Source organism: Gossypium hirsutum, chromosome A09 (assembly GCF_007990345.1).
Source record: "Gossypium hirsutum isolate 1008001.06 chromosome A09, Gossypium_hirsutum_v2.1, whole genome shotgun sequence".
In the NCBI taxonomy this organism is placed as follows: Eukaryota; Viridiplantae; Streptophyta; class Magnoliopsida; order Malvales; family Malvaceae; genus Gossypium; species Gossypium hirsutum.
This window is the reverse complement of record NC_053432.1, coordinates 75,111,989-75,127,158: the sequence shown is the minus strand read 5'-3', so window position 1 is coordinate 75,127,158 and position 15,170 is coordinate 75,111,989. Positions and strand designations below refer to the sequence as shown.

The 15,170-nt window shown below is 32.9% G+C and overlaps 1 protein-coding gene across 1 annotated transcript; it reads left to right on the top strand.

Moving 5' to 3' along the window:
* Window positions 1-5,714: 5,714 nt before the first annotated feature.
* LOC107889595 (ethylene-insensitive protein 2) lies at window positions 5,715-14,403 on the top strand. The gene is made up of 8 exons (XM_041076750.1): window positions 5,715-6,025; window positions 6,813-7,656; window positions 8,199-8,285; window positions 8,429-8,539; window positions 8,617-8,829; window positions 9,755-9,940; window positions 10,056-12,749; window positions 13,080-14,403. The coding sequence occupies exons 2-8, from the start codon at window positions 7,408-7,410 to the stop codon at window positions 13,464-13,466; spliced, it is 3,927 nt and encodes a 1,308-aa protein (XP_040932684.1). The 5' UTR covers window positions 5,715-6,025; window positions 6,813-7,407; the 3' UTR covers window positions 13,467-14,403.
* Window positions 14,404-15,170: the final 767 nt, after the last annotated feature.

The following is a 15,170-nucleotide window of genomic DNA, read 5'->3' as shown; positions in this document are numbered from 1 at the left end:
AGGATGTTAAGGGACCTCAGCATGCTCTCTGAATATTAGCACATTAGTGCTCTCTGATTAGCACATTTGTGCTCTCTGATATTTAGCACGTCAGTCCTCTCTGATTAGCACAAATCATTTGTGCTCTCTGATATTTAGCACGTCAGTGCTCTCTGATTAGCACATTTGTGCTCTCTGAATATTAGCACATCAGTGCTCTCTGATTAGCACATTTGTGCTCTCTGATATTTAGCACGTCAGTGCTCTCTGATTAGCACATTTGTGCTCTCTGTATAGCACTTCAGTGCTCTCTGTTCATTAGTGCATAATAATGCACCTCTGTATAAGTCCTGTATATCCGAAGTGTTCTATCTAGATTACTGGGCCCCTGTTAAATAAAAAGTAAACAATTTTCTTTACAAGATAAAGGATTATCCCTGAGTAAAAATGTTAGTTATGATGAAGCAGAACTCGTAAAAATACGGATAAATGTTTTATAATACTTGAGAATAATAAATGTTATATGAGTAAATACATGAAAATTAAATTATGAGGCTTTACGATCTATACCCCTTTACTAATACAGTTATATGCAATGAAATTCATGAGATTTATATTGATTAAATTCAGAAGCGGAAAGTGAAAAGCTCAATGGTTGAACAATTGATAATGCAATCGGAACTGAGATTGAGTTAATAAGTAAAGATGGGTTCTGAATAGAGATATCAGATTTTTCTTAAACTAGTTGAGATATACAGTAGCACTGTTAAATAAAGAAGTTATTTATGGGAAAATCGATTTATTTAAATATGTAATTTTCAGAATAGTTAATTGAAAATTTCTTCTGAATTAGTTTTTTTTGAGTGAAGTAAATAATGTGAAATTATTGATGACTATACTAGTCAATAGATTGGTGAATAAATTGCAAAAATATTTGAATATAGTTGTTATAACTAGGTATATTATAGTAAATTTTTGGGATCTTATATGGGTATAGTGTACAGATGATTTCTGACTAAACATTTTGGATTGAATATGATGGTTATTTGCAATTTAGAAATAAAAGCTGAAAAAAAGGATTCAGAACTTATACAGGAGAATTTGCATGAAATTATAATAGTACTATGTCTATGCATTCTGGAAGAATAAGATGTACAGTGATTTGAGATAGATGTGTTTAAGACTGGGAAAAGAAAAGCAATACTTTGAATTTGCATATAAATGTTTATATCGGGTAGTGATGATACCACAATAGAAATGGGATAGAATCTCTATGGTTTTGGACTGGAATTATTTCTGTCCGTGAAAAAGAAAGATGATATTTGAACAATCGTCGAAGATAAGGCAAAGTCTGTATAATTTATTTCGATATGAATGAAATTCTTACTTAATAATTATCTGAAATATTGGTTTCTGAGATCGTCAGATTCATGGTATAGTAATTTTTATTATTTCTGATTGAAATACATGGTTTATATTCTGATTCTAGAATAAGTACAAGAAGTTCGGGATATATAATAATAGTTTACAGTATTGTATGAAATTCTGTATGATTGTAAATGTAGAATTTCATAGTATTTGATTTAATATTGTGAGAAAATGAATATGCAAAGTTGTTTGATTTATAAAACCGAAGAAAAGTGAAAGTGGTCGGATTAGATTGAAATAGATTGAAAGCAGTTTTAACAGATGGAAATTATGTATATCGAGTATTCTGTCAGTGATGAGGTATTTCTTAAGTTGCATGTTGGAAGAAAATTTTGAGATCTAATTGGAAAAGAGAAGCTAAGTTCTCGTTCTGTTTGGGTATCTGAAATTATAGAAAGAATTCAGATAGTAATGAATTGATTGGTTTCACTTCCGAAGCTACAGAAAATTTGTGATGCTCAGAAAATATAGGTCAAATCTCTCATATGTTAGCTTGACAAGGGATATTGAAATTTAAATTGATTCATTGTATAAAGAAAAAGAACCGATCGAGATACTAGCTTGAGAAGTGAAGTCATAGTATTAAGGAAGTAACATGGGAACCGAAAGAAACAGTGAGATGAGATTACTGAATCCCCACCTAAACGAGGCATTACCGAGATTTTCAGAATAATTTCAATTAATTTATATTATTTAGTATTCATTTTCATATTTCATGTAACATCCTTTTCGTATATTCAATTCAAAATATCATATAAAATACCATACAATACTTAAACTGTCATATTTACATGCTCATTCAGGATATACGAACCTACCTGACTAAATTGCAGAAATACCAATATTTAGGGGCATATTGGTAATTTACCATTTTTCCAAATTTCACCCAATCTTAAATTGATAATTTCATTCAATTCATTAATTTAGATAATAAAACAATTCATTCCCTTCAATTTAGTCATTTTTGACATTTTTACAAAATTGTCCCCTAAAATTTTACTTTTATTCAATTTAGTCCATGAGCTTAAAACATGCAAATTAGCCATGCTAACTGAATATTCATATATATTTTCCTCCTTCTCCTCTCCATTCCACATCCTTAATGTATATAACACACTTGTAAGTAACATTATCTATAATTTTTATTTTTTACTTTTATGGATATTCAAGCTGTCCATCTGTGTCATAGTCACTAAATTATTTATATCTGGAGCTATAAAACTCCAAATTAAAATCCGCTAATTTTTCCTAAAACTAGTCTCATATATCTTCTCACCATAAAATTTTCAGAATTTTTGGTTTAGCCAATAAGTACAGTTTATTCCTTTAAAGTTACCCCTGTTCTGCTGTTTAACAGTTTCGACCCTTCTTCACTAAAAATTAATTATCTCATAGTAAAAAACTCGGATAAAATTACCGTTGATTTCTCATGAAAATAGACTCATTAGGGATTCTAAACATATAACTTTAAGCCTCTAATTATTTTTCTCCAATTTTTGGTGATTTTCCAAAGTCAGAACAGGGGAACCCGAATTCATTCTAACCTTGTCTCACAAAATTCATTATATCTCATAATTTACAACTCAATTGCTTATACCGTTTCTTTTATAAGAAACTAGACTCAATAAGCTTTAATTCCATATTTTATTCATTCTCCAATTAAATTTATACAATTTTTGGTGATTTTTCAAACTTAGACTACTGCTGCTGTCCAAAATAGTCTTAGTGCAAAATGTTGATTTTCTACTTTTAATTTCAATTTAATCCTAACTAAATTCACTTGCTTTTCTATCTTAATTTATACTTTACTTCTACTCAATTTTTAACCAAACTTAAACATAATTATCTATTTTTTATCATAAGACCATAATTTCAAAATTCTTTCAATTTAGTCCTTAAAGCATAAAACTTATGAATCACTTTACAATTCAATCCTTATATCATTTCTAACTTGAATTTCTATCAATTTAGCCCTTAATTCATCATTTTATTTAACATGGATAATATCTAGAAATCTAACAACTTTCAAAATATCAACTTAATTTCATCAAAACTTTGTTTTGAAACTTCTAAAACATCAAAATTAAGTAAAAAGGGTTTGATTGACTTACCTATGAAAGCTTAAAGCTTCAAACCTTCGATTTTTCCTTTTCGCCCTTTATTTCTTTTTCTCCCCTGCTCTCTGTTTCGTTTCATTCTGTTTCTTTTCTATCTTCCTTTTTTTTTATTCCATTTGTTTTATATATATAATATAATAACAATAAAAATCTACTAAATAACCAATATTTATTTAACATTTGTATCCATTTATATCCTTACATTTGCCTTTCTTTAATCTATTTATTATATAAATATCTTTTACTTAATACTAATATATAATTTAATAATATACTTATATGATAAGCAAATATACATGTATTTTACAATTATATGTATATTAATATTACACATGTCACCATATCCATATACATCATACATTTGTCTTTTCTTAATTTATTTCAAAATATAATAATATAATTAATTTAATTTGTAATATAATAAAATAATAACATTAATAATATATTTATAATTTAAACAACATAAAAATCAAAGATTTTTATGTTTTGCTGCCTCATTCTTTAGAATAGGCTTAATTCCCTATTTAGTCGTCCTTATTTTCTTTAATTCTGTAATTAAACTTTTACACTTCATTCAACTTAATCCTTTTTACTAATCACTCTTAATTAAGTTAAATTCACTTAATTAAACTCTAATTAACCACTCATTTTACTTCGTAAATATTTTTAATAAATATTTACGAATCTATTTTTCATAAATAGATATCCGAAATTACACTTTTTCAGTATCGGTAAAATTCGGGTCATTACATGAATATTGGATACATTCATATATACACCACCCACCTTGTTCCTTTTTAATTTAATTTTTTGTACTTATCTTTAATATTTTTAAAGTGTAAATATTTAAGCATAATTATTAAAAAACACTTAAAGATAAAATAAATAGATTTTTTTTATATTAAGTTATTACATTTTTACCTCATACTTGCCCCGCCAAAAATCTACTCCATTCAAAGTGAAACGATTTGAAATATTTCAAAAAATATAAATTTTATCATCTCTAAATTAATTTACTTTGATGGAAAAAATATTTTTTACGATTTTCCTAAAAAATAACAATCATTATAATTACGAACATTTATTTATTTATTAATTTAATACTATGTACGATATTATGCAACAGCTAATTTTGTATTCCTAACATGAACATATTTTTCTTTTTTGATTTGGTAAGAAAAAGTTAATTTGTTCCTTTTTATTTATGGCTGTTTGATATTTTTCACATCTTTCTTAATTTGATTTTTACTGATATTTTCAGTAGTTCATTGTACTAATTCAGAATTAAAAATGTTAATGTCTTTTTGGAAATTTTTTATGAAAGAAGATGAATTATTTACTTCAAATAAAAAACTGTAGAAATAGAATTTTATATGATAATTTGATAATTAATGGCGTTTATCATTTTAAATATAGCCTGGATTTAAATTACGCTAGTTACGTTTGTTATTGTAATTCAGTAGAAATAATTTGAAAAATGCTTAATTTTTGAGTTCTAAAATTAGGAAAAACCTATTATTGTTGAAATTAAATGATAAATGCATCCAAAACTTCGTCTATTTTCAATTCATGAAAATGACTTTATATATTCAGATTCATTGGAACAACTATTTTCTCATTCATTTTTAAATTTATTCTTAAAATGACTACGAAGGAAGACTGCTAGTGCCAAAACAGATCAGCCAAAAAAATCATTGGTTGGACTCAATTATTGTACAGTTTACAAGTCAAATTTGCATTTTTCATCAATCATTATATTATATATATATATTAGGTTTTAATTAAAATTTACAAAACATAAAAATTATTTGTTTAAGCCTCAAAATAGAAAGAAAAAAAAATACATGCTTTCATATTTTTAGAAATCAATAAAAAAAACATACCTGGCCTGGCTAATATATATATAATTAATGCTTTTATTTTTAAATTTATTTGTTTAATTTGAAAAAGTAAAGTTCAACTGATAATATATATTTAGATTTAATAAAAAATCAATTGAGTTTTAAAATTTTAAACCAAATAAATATTATATAAAAAAATCAAAGAGTATAAAAACTGAGGATAATTACACCTACATAAAAGAAATACAATATATATACATATATATACACAACACAGACAGGCATCCCCTGTGAATGGCTTTTATTTTGCTTGCGTTTTATTGGCTTTGATTAGTAGCAAAGGTAAGACTTTTCCCTTTTCATTACCATCTTTATATATTTCCCCCCCCCCTCTCTCTCTCCAACATAAGTTGGAAAGAGCCTACACACCTTTCAAATATATTATATTTAAAAGATCAAGCTTTCTCTCTCTCTCTCTCTCTCTGTCTCTCAAAACTAAGCTCTACTTTTTTTTAATCTTTCCCTCTGTCTGTGAAGAAAAAAGAATCATAAAGAAAAGCCTCTTCTTCAAGATCTACTTTGTTGGAACTCAAACTTAAGATTGCAGAGAGAAAGATAAGCTCCAGAAAACAATCCCTTCTCATAAACTTTACCATTGAGGTAAAACCAAAGCATTTTCCTTTTACTTACCCAAAAGCCCTTATCAAACATCTTGTTTTATTTAGTTTTCGTTGGCCTCTTTTTGTTTTCTTTTTTGTGGGTTTTGTTACTTTTTATGTTTCATCTTCCTTGAATTGTGCAAGCTGGATTTCTGTTTATTTTTAGTTCTTGAGCTGAATCAGATTCATGGAACTTGATTTTATTCATTTCTAGCTTTGTGGATGCTTAATTCATTTTGGGTTTCCTTTTTTCTGGGGGGTTTTCAACTTTTGCTTGCTTTGTGATGTTTCAGGAAGATCCAAGGGTTTTTAAGTTCAGATTTTATTTTTGCATTTTTTCGTGTTGGGCAACTTTTTGGTTTTTGATGGAGCTGTTATTAGATTTTTTTCCTCTTCTTTTATTTGGTTTGTGTGCTGATCTTTACTACTACTGTTTAGAATTGATGGTGAAACTTACTTTGGAAAGTGGATTCCTAATGATGAATGCTTGCCTGCCTGAATTAGTTCGCCTTACCCTTATTTATGTGAACAAATTAGTTTAATATCCCAGTTGGTGAAATTTATGACGTTCACTATATGACTCTCTGAGGATTTTATATCTGGATTTGGAACATATTTTGTTTTGAAGATGTGGCAAATGGATTAGTCTTGATCTTGTACTGAATTTTGGTTGACCTTCATTTTTAATGTTGATTGATTACTTAATTTCTTTGTGCTGTATTGATTTTCTAACGTCTGTATGGTAGTTTACCCTGTTTGACTGATTTGGTCGGATTTTTACTTCACAGGTGCCTGCAAGGGAGGAATTTCTTTCAATATTTTTGTTGTTCTTCTTATGGACTGTGGCTGAGAATGTCTATCATTTTATGCTAGCTCAAGTTATTGGTAAAGTCCTGCACGAATTAGAGGAATCAACAACTTGTTTCAGGGAGATGACCATGAAGCTACATACGTCTCAAGAGTGGCATGTTAAGGGATTGGATTCAAGAATTAGATTGGCATCTCCTGGTTGCAGTTGGGGCTGTAATTTTGCCTTGTTAGCAGTTGCTGTTACACTGATTTTGGATAGTGAATTTTAGATACCTGCTGGTCCTGCTGTGCCAGGGTTATTGTTAGATGTACACTCCTCTGTTAGCAAGCTTGGAGAAACAGGCTGGATAATTTGCTTTATCTTGGACAATCATATTTAGTAAAAGAATTTGCTAATGCCCTGCTGAACGAATTCTGATGGGTAGCATCATCTCTCAGGAGATTCAATCAACATGGGCAACCATGTAATTGCTTAACTTTTTGGAATTGGAGGTTCTTTCGCTATTCTGAAGAATTATTTAGATTCTGTACTGCACTGTGACTTGTATATTGCCTAAGTTTCTACTTTAGAACATGGAAGCTGAGACTGGGAATGGTAACCACCATCCAGGTGTTCTAAATCGGATGCTTCCTGCTGTTTTACCTGTTCTTCTGATATCAATTGGATATGTTGACCCTGGAAAGTGGGTTGCAACTGTTGAAGGAGGTGCACGGTTTGGTTTTGATCTGGTAGCCCCCATGCTTCTTTTTAACTGTGCTGCTATTTTGTTTCAATACCTGTCTGCTCGAATTGGTATAGTGACTGGGAGAGATCTTGCTCAGGTATAGTTCATTCTTTTCATGCTTGCGTTTATTGCAAGAAATTTTCTTTTTTTCCTGGTCTTTTGCTGTATGATTGTTTTATGCAATATACCACCTGCAGAGAGAGGAGAGAGAGACAGAACCAAATAGAGCTTTTCCCAACTATTAGGATTTAGCACTGATTGAAGCAAAAAATCTGGGACAAATTATAAACGAGAAAATATTGGAGAGTAATAAATTTAGAAGGCAGACTCACATTGGTTCCTTTTGCTATAAAACATGAGGAATTATTTCTCTTATATGTCGTAATTTCATTGAAAGTGTATTATTTTCGCCTGCCTAATTATAAAAGTGTACACAAAGTAACTAAATTATGTGGTTATACTTACCAATGCACGTTTTTAATTATTTGCCACCTATATTAGCTAGAAACCTTTTCTATGGATGTGTGCTTATAAATCTATTATTACGTGCTCAATCCGATGTGTGTGTGTGTGTTTGTGGATGTCTCTTTGCTTTTTTCATGATGTGCAATTGATCTTTTCATTTTCTGGTGATGATAGATTTGCAGTGATGAGTATGACAAATCCACTCGTATATTCTTAGGAGTTCAAGCAGAGCTTTCCATGGTTGTCTTGGACCTTACCATGGTAATTTTCTTATTGACCAGCTCCTATACTGCCCAGATGCTTTTTCCGAATTATGTTGGAACTAAGACTGCTAAAATTTGTGATTTGCACTTTACAGAATGATGTTTACTTTATTCTCACAACAAATGTCCTTATTTTACCAGGTTTTGGGTGTTGCGCATGGGATTAATCTTCTCTTGGGGGTGGATCTGTCCACTGGAGTTTTTTTAGCTGCTCTTGATGCTGTTTTATTCCCAGTTTTTGCCACCCTCCTGGTAAGCTGAACTGCTTCTTTTGTTGTACAATTTCTCTTGCAACATCACCAACAATCTGATATAATTTCAATATTTAGGATCATTGTAGGGCAAGTTTCCTATGTATATATGCGGCAGGTTTCATATTGCTTTCTTATGTTTTCGGAGTGCTCATCAGTCAACCAGAAATTTCTCTTTCCACGACTGGGATGCTCACAAAGTTGAGCGGGGAGAGTGCATTTGCCCTGATGAGTCTCCTTGGAGCTAGCATCATGCCTCACAATTTTTACTTGCATTCTTTTATTGTTCAGGTATCTCTTATTGGACAATGTACATGCACTGACATACATGAGTTTTGTATATGAACCACTTATTTTAGGTTTCAATGCTATGTTCTTTGGAAACTTATTTTTACTGAGAATTTGATATATTCTTTAACTATACTTGGGATTTTAGAAGCCTTTTTAGAATCTTTTCACATGGATGACTTCCTTGTAATTTTTGTGTCCCTGCATTCTGAATCAAAGGTATTTGTGCATGTTTTTAAGTTACGTTTGTATATTTCTCTTTGTTTCTTTTTCTTTTTTATTCTTCAGCTAAACTGAACTTAGGTTTGTTAAGTATTAATTTTTATAGAGATGATGATTTTAGTGATAAGTTCATATCTAACTTCAATATATGTATGCTGTAAAAATACTGCTATTGACCTCAGTAGTTATCAGACCTGAGTCATATAACCTTTTAGTAGGAATTTGCATTATATTAAGGAGAAACAACATCATACTAATATATATGATAATTGGACAATTAATTTTGTTTTATTCAAGCTGTTATCATTATTGATTTAATCTGAATTTGTTTTATGAAATATGTTAGAATGTATGAATTGTTTTTCTAATACATGCATTTCAATGTAACTGGTATCACAAAGAGATTTTTTCTCTTCCTGCTTTCGATCCACTTTTTTCTAGATCATGTTGCTTACCTTGTATTTGAGGCATGGCTGCAAACTGTGAAGGTGGATTGTTGCCCACAAGGTCTATTTGGATATTTTCTACTTTACTAGTCTTTTTCATGACGGGGTTGTTAGACTTATGGTGTCATTCTCAAGTATAGGGTATTTTGTGCTTGCAAATTCATTGGTTCTGTTTTATGGTTCTGCACTTTTTTTGGAGCTTACACATTTTGATTTGATTCATTGTCAGTTTTCTCAAACTTTTGCTTTCATGTTCACAGCAGCATCAGGGGCCACCAAATATTTCCAAGAGTGCCTCATGTCACAGCCATCTTTTTGCCATTTTGTGTGCCTTCAGTGGTATTTGTCTGGTAAATTATGTGCTGATGAATTCAGCTGCAAATGTTTTCTATAGTGCAGGCCTTGTCTTGGTTACATTTCAGGATGCAATGTCACTAATGGAACAGGTTTTTCCCCCTCTTTTCTAATAAGCTAACAGTTATTGAGAGAATCATGCTTAAGTATTGCTCTACAATTCAACTGTGGATGTTAATAAGTTCCTTTTAAACATGATTGAAACAGGTTTTTAGGAATGGCATAGTGCCCTTGATCTTTTTGGTTGTTATGTTCTTATCTAATCAAATCACTGCATCAGCCTGGAATCTTGGTGGGCAAGTTGTTTTGCATGATTTCCTCGGGCTTGATTTACCAGGTTGGCTTCATCGTGCAACCATCAGAATTATAGCAATGGTCCCAGCCCTTTATTGCGTGTGGACTTCTGGAGCTGAAGGAATATATCAGTTGCTAATTTTTGCTCAGGTTATGGTGGCTCTTCTGCTTCCATCTTCGGTGATCCCCTTGTTTCGAATTGCCTCATCAAGACCCATTATGGGTGTTTATAAGATTTCTCCAGTTGTGGAGTTCCTAGCTCTGGTAACATTCATGGGGATGCTGGGCTTAAAGATAATTTTTGTGGTAGAAATGATGTTTGGAAATAGTGATTGGGTTGATAATTTGAGATTGAATGCTGGAATTAGCTTGTCAGTTCCTTTTATTGCTCTTCTTGTTACTGCTTGTGCATCGTTTTCTCTGATGCTCTGGCTAGTGGCTACTCCTTTGAAATCAACAAGTTCTCCAAGTGAAGCTCATGCATTAAATTGGGATTTGAACAGAACTCTTTCCGAGGCAACTATGGAGAGGGTAGATAATGATTTATGTGAAACTAGATATCACGGAGAGGAATCTGTTCATGTACTGGAAAGATCATCAACACCAGAAAAATCTATTGGGAGTCATTCAGATTTATCTTTTACAAATTATGATTTGAATTTGCCTGAAACGATTATGGAGTCTGACCGGGAAATACATTTGACTACTGTTAATGAGACGTCTTCTAATAGTATTTATCCTAGCCCGTCAGCTTGTAAGACCCAGGAATCAACATCCATAATCGAGTCAGCTCCCACTTTAGTTAATGAGGTAGTCGATGATGATTTACCTAGCACCAAGACTCTGAGGATTGAATCAATGAAGACTGTGGAGAAAACAGTGAATGTAGAGGGAGATTTGTCGGTTGAAAAAGATGATGATGATGGAGATAGTTGGGAACCAGAAGAGCCATCCAAACCGCCTTCCGGAAGTGTTTCCTCTTTGACAGCAGATGGCCCTCCTTCATTTAGGAGCCTCAGCGGGAAAAGCGATGATGGTGGGAATGGAACTGGAAGTCTCTCTAGGCTAGCAGGGTTAGGTCGTGCTGCAAGGCGGCAATTAGCTGCCATTCTTGATGAATTTTGGGGACAGTTGTATGATTTTCATGGGCAACCAACTCCAGAAGCTAAGAAAAAGAAATTAGATGTATTATTAGGGGTCGATTCAAAACCATTAAAGGTGGATACAAGTGGAAAGGAGTATGGTGGATATTTCCCTTTGGTCAGAGCAAGAGGATCTGATGCTATTAATTCAAGTCTGTATGAATCTCCAAAGCAACTGAAGGTGCAAAATAGTGTTGATTCGCCGTATGGGTATTCAAGAGGATCTGTGCCCTTGTGGTCGAACCACATGCAGTTATTGGATGCTTATGTTCAAAATTCAAGTCACAATATCAATTCTAGTGAAAGGAGGTACTCTAGTTTGCGTGCTGCCCCATCTGCTGATGCAGTGGAGTATCAACCAGCTACAGTGCATGGATATCATCTTGCATCATATCTCAATCGAAATGCTAAGGATAAAAGCTCTGATTGCTTGAATGGTCAAATGGAATCACCGGCATCAAAATCTCCTGGCCTGGCCCCTACAAATTACGGAGACTCCCTAGCTTTTGCATTAGGGCAAAAACTGCAAAATGGGATAACTCCTGCTCAAGCTGCTGGGTTTCAGAGTGCTGCGGTTTCTAGAAATAGTTCATTACAATCTGAAAGGTCTTATTATGACATCAACTCTGGAACTAATGGTAATTCTGGCTTATCAGTCAATTCAAAGAAGTATCATAGTTTACCAGACATATCTGGGCTCTCTGTTCCTCTTCGGAATATGTACATGTCTGAGAAGAGTGCTCAGTGGGACAGTTCCATTGGATATGGGTCAGCAATTGGTCGTACAGAATTTGAAACATCCATGTATCCAAATACTGGACCAAGGGCTGGAGTTCCATTGGCCTTCAATGAGACTTCTCAATTAAAGGGTTACAGAGATCCTCTGTCCCTACAGTTGAGCTCAAGTCCAGATACAGGATCCCTTTGGTCCAGACAGCCTTTTGAGCAGTTTGGTGTAGCTGAGAAACAACAAACTGCTGGCAGTGAAGCACTTGGAAGTGGGTTGAACTCATTAACTCGGGATACTGCTTCTAGTGTGGATTTAGAGTCCAAGCTTCTTCAATCTTTCCGACATTGTATAGTAAAGCTCTTGAAATTAGATGGGTCTGACTGGTTGTTTCGACAAAATGGTGGAGCTGATGAAGATTTAATCGATCGTGTAGCTGGCAGGGAGAAGTTTCTTTATGATGCTGAAGCCAGGGAGATGAACCAGGTTGTTCACATGGGAGAACCTCAATACCTGTCTTCTGAAAAGAGGTACGGTTCTTCACCAAAGAGTGACAGAGCAAGTTTTGCCAGCTTTTCAATTTCATCAGTTCCTAATTGTGGAGAAGGCTGTATTTGGAAAGCCGATCTGATAATAAGCTTCGGAGTGTGGTGCATTCACCGAATTCTTGATCTTTCGCTGATGGAAAGCCGACCAGAGCTGTGGGGAAAATACACTTATGTGCTTAATCGTCTCCAGGTATATTTTCGGTAGTCTCTTCCTTTCCTATAGTTAATGCATGCATCCTTCTACACTATTGTTGATTGTGACCATTGTACCTCTAGCAGTTGAGCATTAAGGAGTGAGTGTTATTCTCAGGCTATTATTTCACAACTGTTTCTTTTTAAAGGTGAAGTGCAATTTCGGCATAAAAATGCCCCTATTGCACCATTAACTTCATTTTTACCGGGCTCCCCTCCCTTGCCCCTCTATTGGAGCTTGAAGCACTAGTGGGAGGGCCTTTTCCTATTAGTTAATATTTAATGAATATAAAATAATTTATTAAATGTGGCAATTTCTCATTAACAGGGTGTCATAGATCTTGCCTTTTCGAAGCATCGATCCCTGGTGCCCCCATGCTTCTGCCTTCAGATCCCCGTGGAATATCAGCAGAGGTCAAGTCCTCTGGTCTCAAATGGATTTTTGCCTCCAGCTTCAAAACCTGGCAGGGGTAAGATTACGATTGCATCTACACTCCTGGATATAATTAAGGAAGTGGAGATTGCTATATCTTGCCGGAAGGGTCGAACAGGTACTGCCGCTGGTGATGTGGCTTTTCCAAAGGGAAAAGAGAACTTGGCATCTGTACTTAAACGCTACAAGCGCCGATTGTCCACCAAACAGGTCAGCACCCATGACGGAACAGGATCACGCAAGGTTCCAACAACTCCAATGTTGGCTTCTTACAACTCATAGCTTCCGTTCCACTCTCTCCCAATTTATGCTTGTTGAGCTGTTCGATTTTGAATGGCAGCTCATGATGCAGTAGCTCACTTCTCACAGTACTGTCAAAACCCAAAACCAACCCCCATTTCTTTTTCCCCCGTTCTCTCTCTCTGTGTTGTATTAACAGTCATCGCTGCATAACTAATTTCCATGTATGTGATATATATACCTAGGATAAAAAAGTTTACTGGATATGTTATAATTACAGGATTCAGGAAAAGAAAAACAAAGGTGCTTAGAACAAAAGTTGGAAATTATCTATAATAGCAAACTTTGTGGCTGAAATTTGGAATTTGGGTTTTTTTTTTTTTTCAAGTTTACCTAGAAGATAAAATTGACTAAATTAAGGGACCATGACATCGTACTCAATTATTGTGGAGACACTTGGATGATTACTAACCTTAAAACTAAAACATAGCCTGCAACCACAATTTTTATCATCTTCCACTGGTCTCTAAACTTCGCAACTTAATTCAATTTCAAAGTAGATTATAATTATATTAGCCCTCACCATTAAAAACTAGATGGGTTTTGTTTTAGTGATATCATTTCCATTGCTCTTGCTGGTCTTGATCCTAGCCCTTGCATTTTGCCTTATTGGTAGAGCTCAGGGTCGAATTGAAAGAGCTGCTCAATACTTTGGGCCACCTGTGCCACCACCGGGTTCAGTTTCAGCTTCATCTCCACCTACACAAGCGAAACCGTCCGAGGTTTAGAGAGTTGCTCAAAGATTGGGTTTGTATAAACACTAGCAATCTTTTGGGTTTTGGTTTTTGCTTAATATTTGATTATTTCTGCAAAATATTAGCTTCATATTATTTTCTGTGTTATTCGTAACTTCCAAGTTTTCCATTGAATTCTGAATGGAAATTATATGAACAAGACGAAGCACCCACCTTCACTTTTAGTTTTTTTTTACCTCTTATCCCATTGATTAAACCCTTAAGTATATAAATAATAAAATACATAATAACGTGATGAGAATCCTGCGAACCCTCTAAATGAATGTTAAAATAAATGGTGGTTAATTATCTATAATTATTTATAAAGCAGTTTATTAAGATGGTTTCATCTATCAATCAGGTTTTAATTTTGTTATGAAAATTACTTTAACGTCTCTTTCGTATTTAAAATAAATTATATTATTTAAAAATATTTTAATTTCAATTTTAATTTTGAAAAACCCAATAAAAATATGCTTATGATGATATAAACTCATGACAATTGGGGTAGCAAAACATTAAATTTATCACTTAACTAAATTTTTTTTAATATTTTTATACATGTCAATTTTATTATACACAAATTATTAGTTTTATTGTTGAGTGAGATGGCGTCACAAATTAATTCGACACCAACTTAAGGTTGATGTCAACACTATGATAAATAACTAAAATTATTTAATAATCTTAATATGATGTATATGACCTTATTGAAACTTTAAAGCGGAGGAAGAATTTGAGAGTTTTAAAAAAAGTGATTTTTGATGAAAATAAAAGAAGATAAGTAGATCTTTATAAGAGAGAATTTTTATATTAATCTGTGTGAGTCGTTAATATTAAATGAGTTGGTTGAGTCTATAGACATTAAATACCTTGTTAATATTGATATCTTTAAACTCGACACTTATGAATATTGATATAGTATTTTTTTTTAATAATCAAAAACATAAAT

Excerpts from the sequence above, each read along its gene's own strand:
- LOC107889595 (XM_041076750.1), top strand. The coding sequence starts at position 7,408 with ATGGAAGCTGAGACTGGGAATGGTAACCACCATCCAGGTGTTCTAAAT. Across the intron at positions 8,286-8,428 it reads TTGTCTTGGACCTTACCATG|GTTTTGGGTGTTGCGCATGG; the intron begins GTAATTTTCTTA and ends TTATTTTACCAG. Across the intron at positions 8,830-9,754 it reads TGCATTCTTTTATTGTTCAG|CAGCATCAGGGGCCACCAAA; the intron begins GTATCTCTTATT and ends TCATGTTCACAG.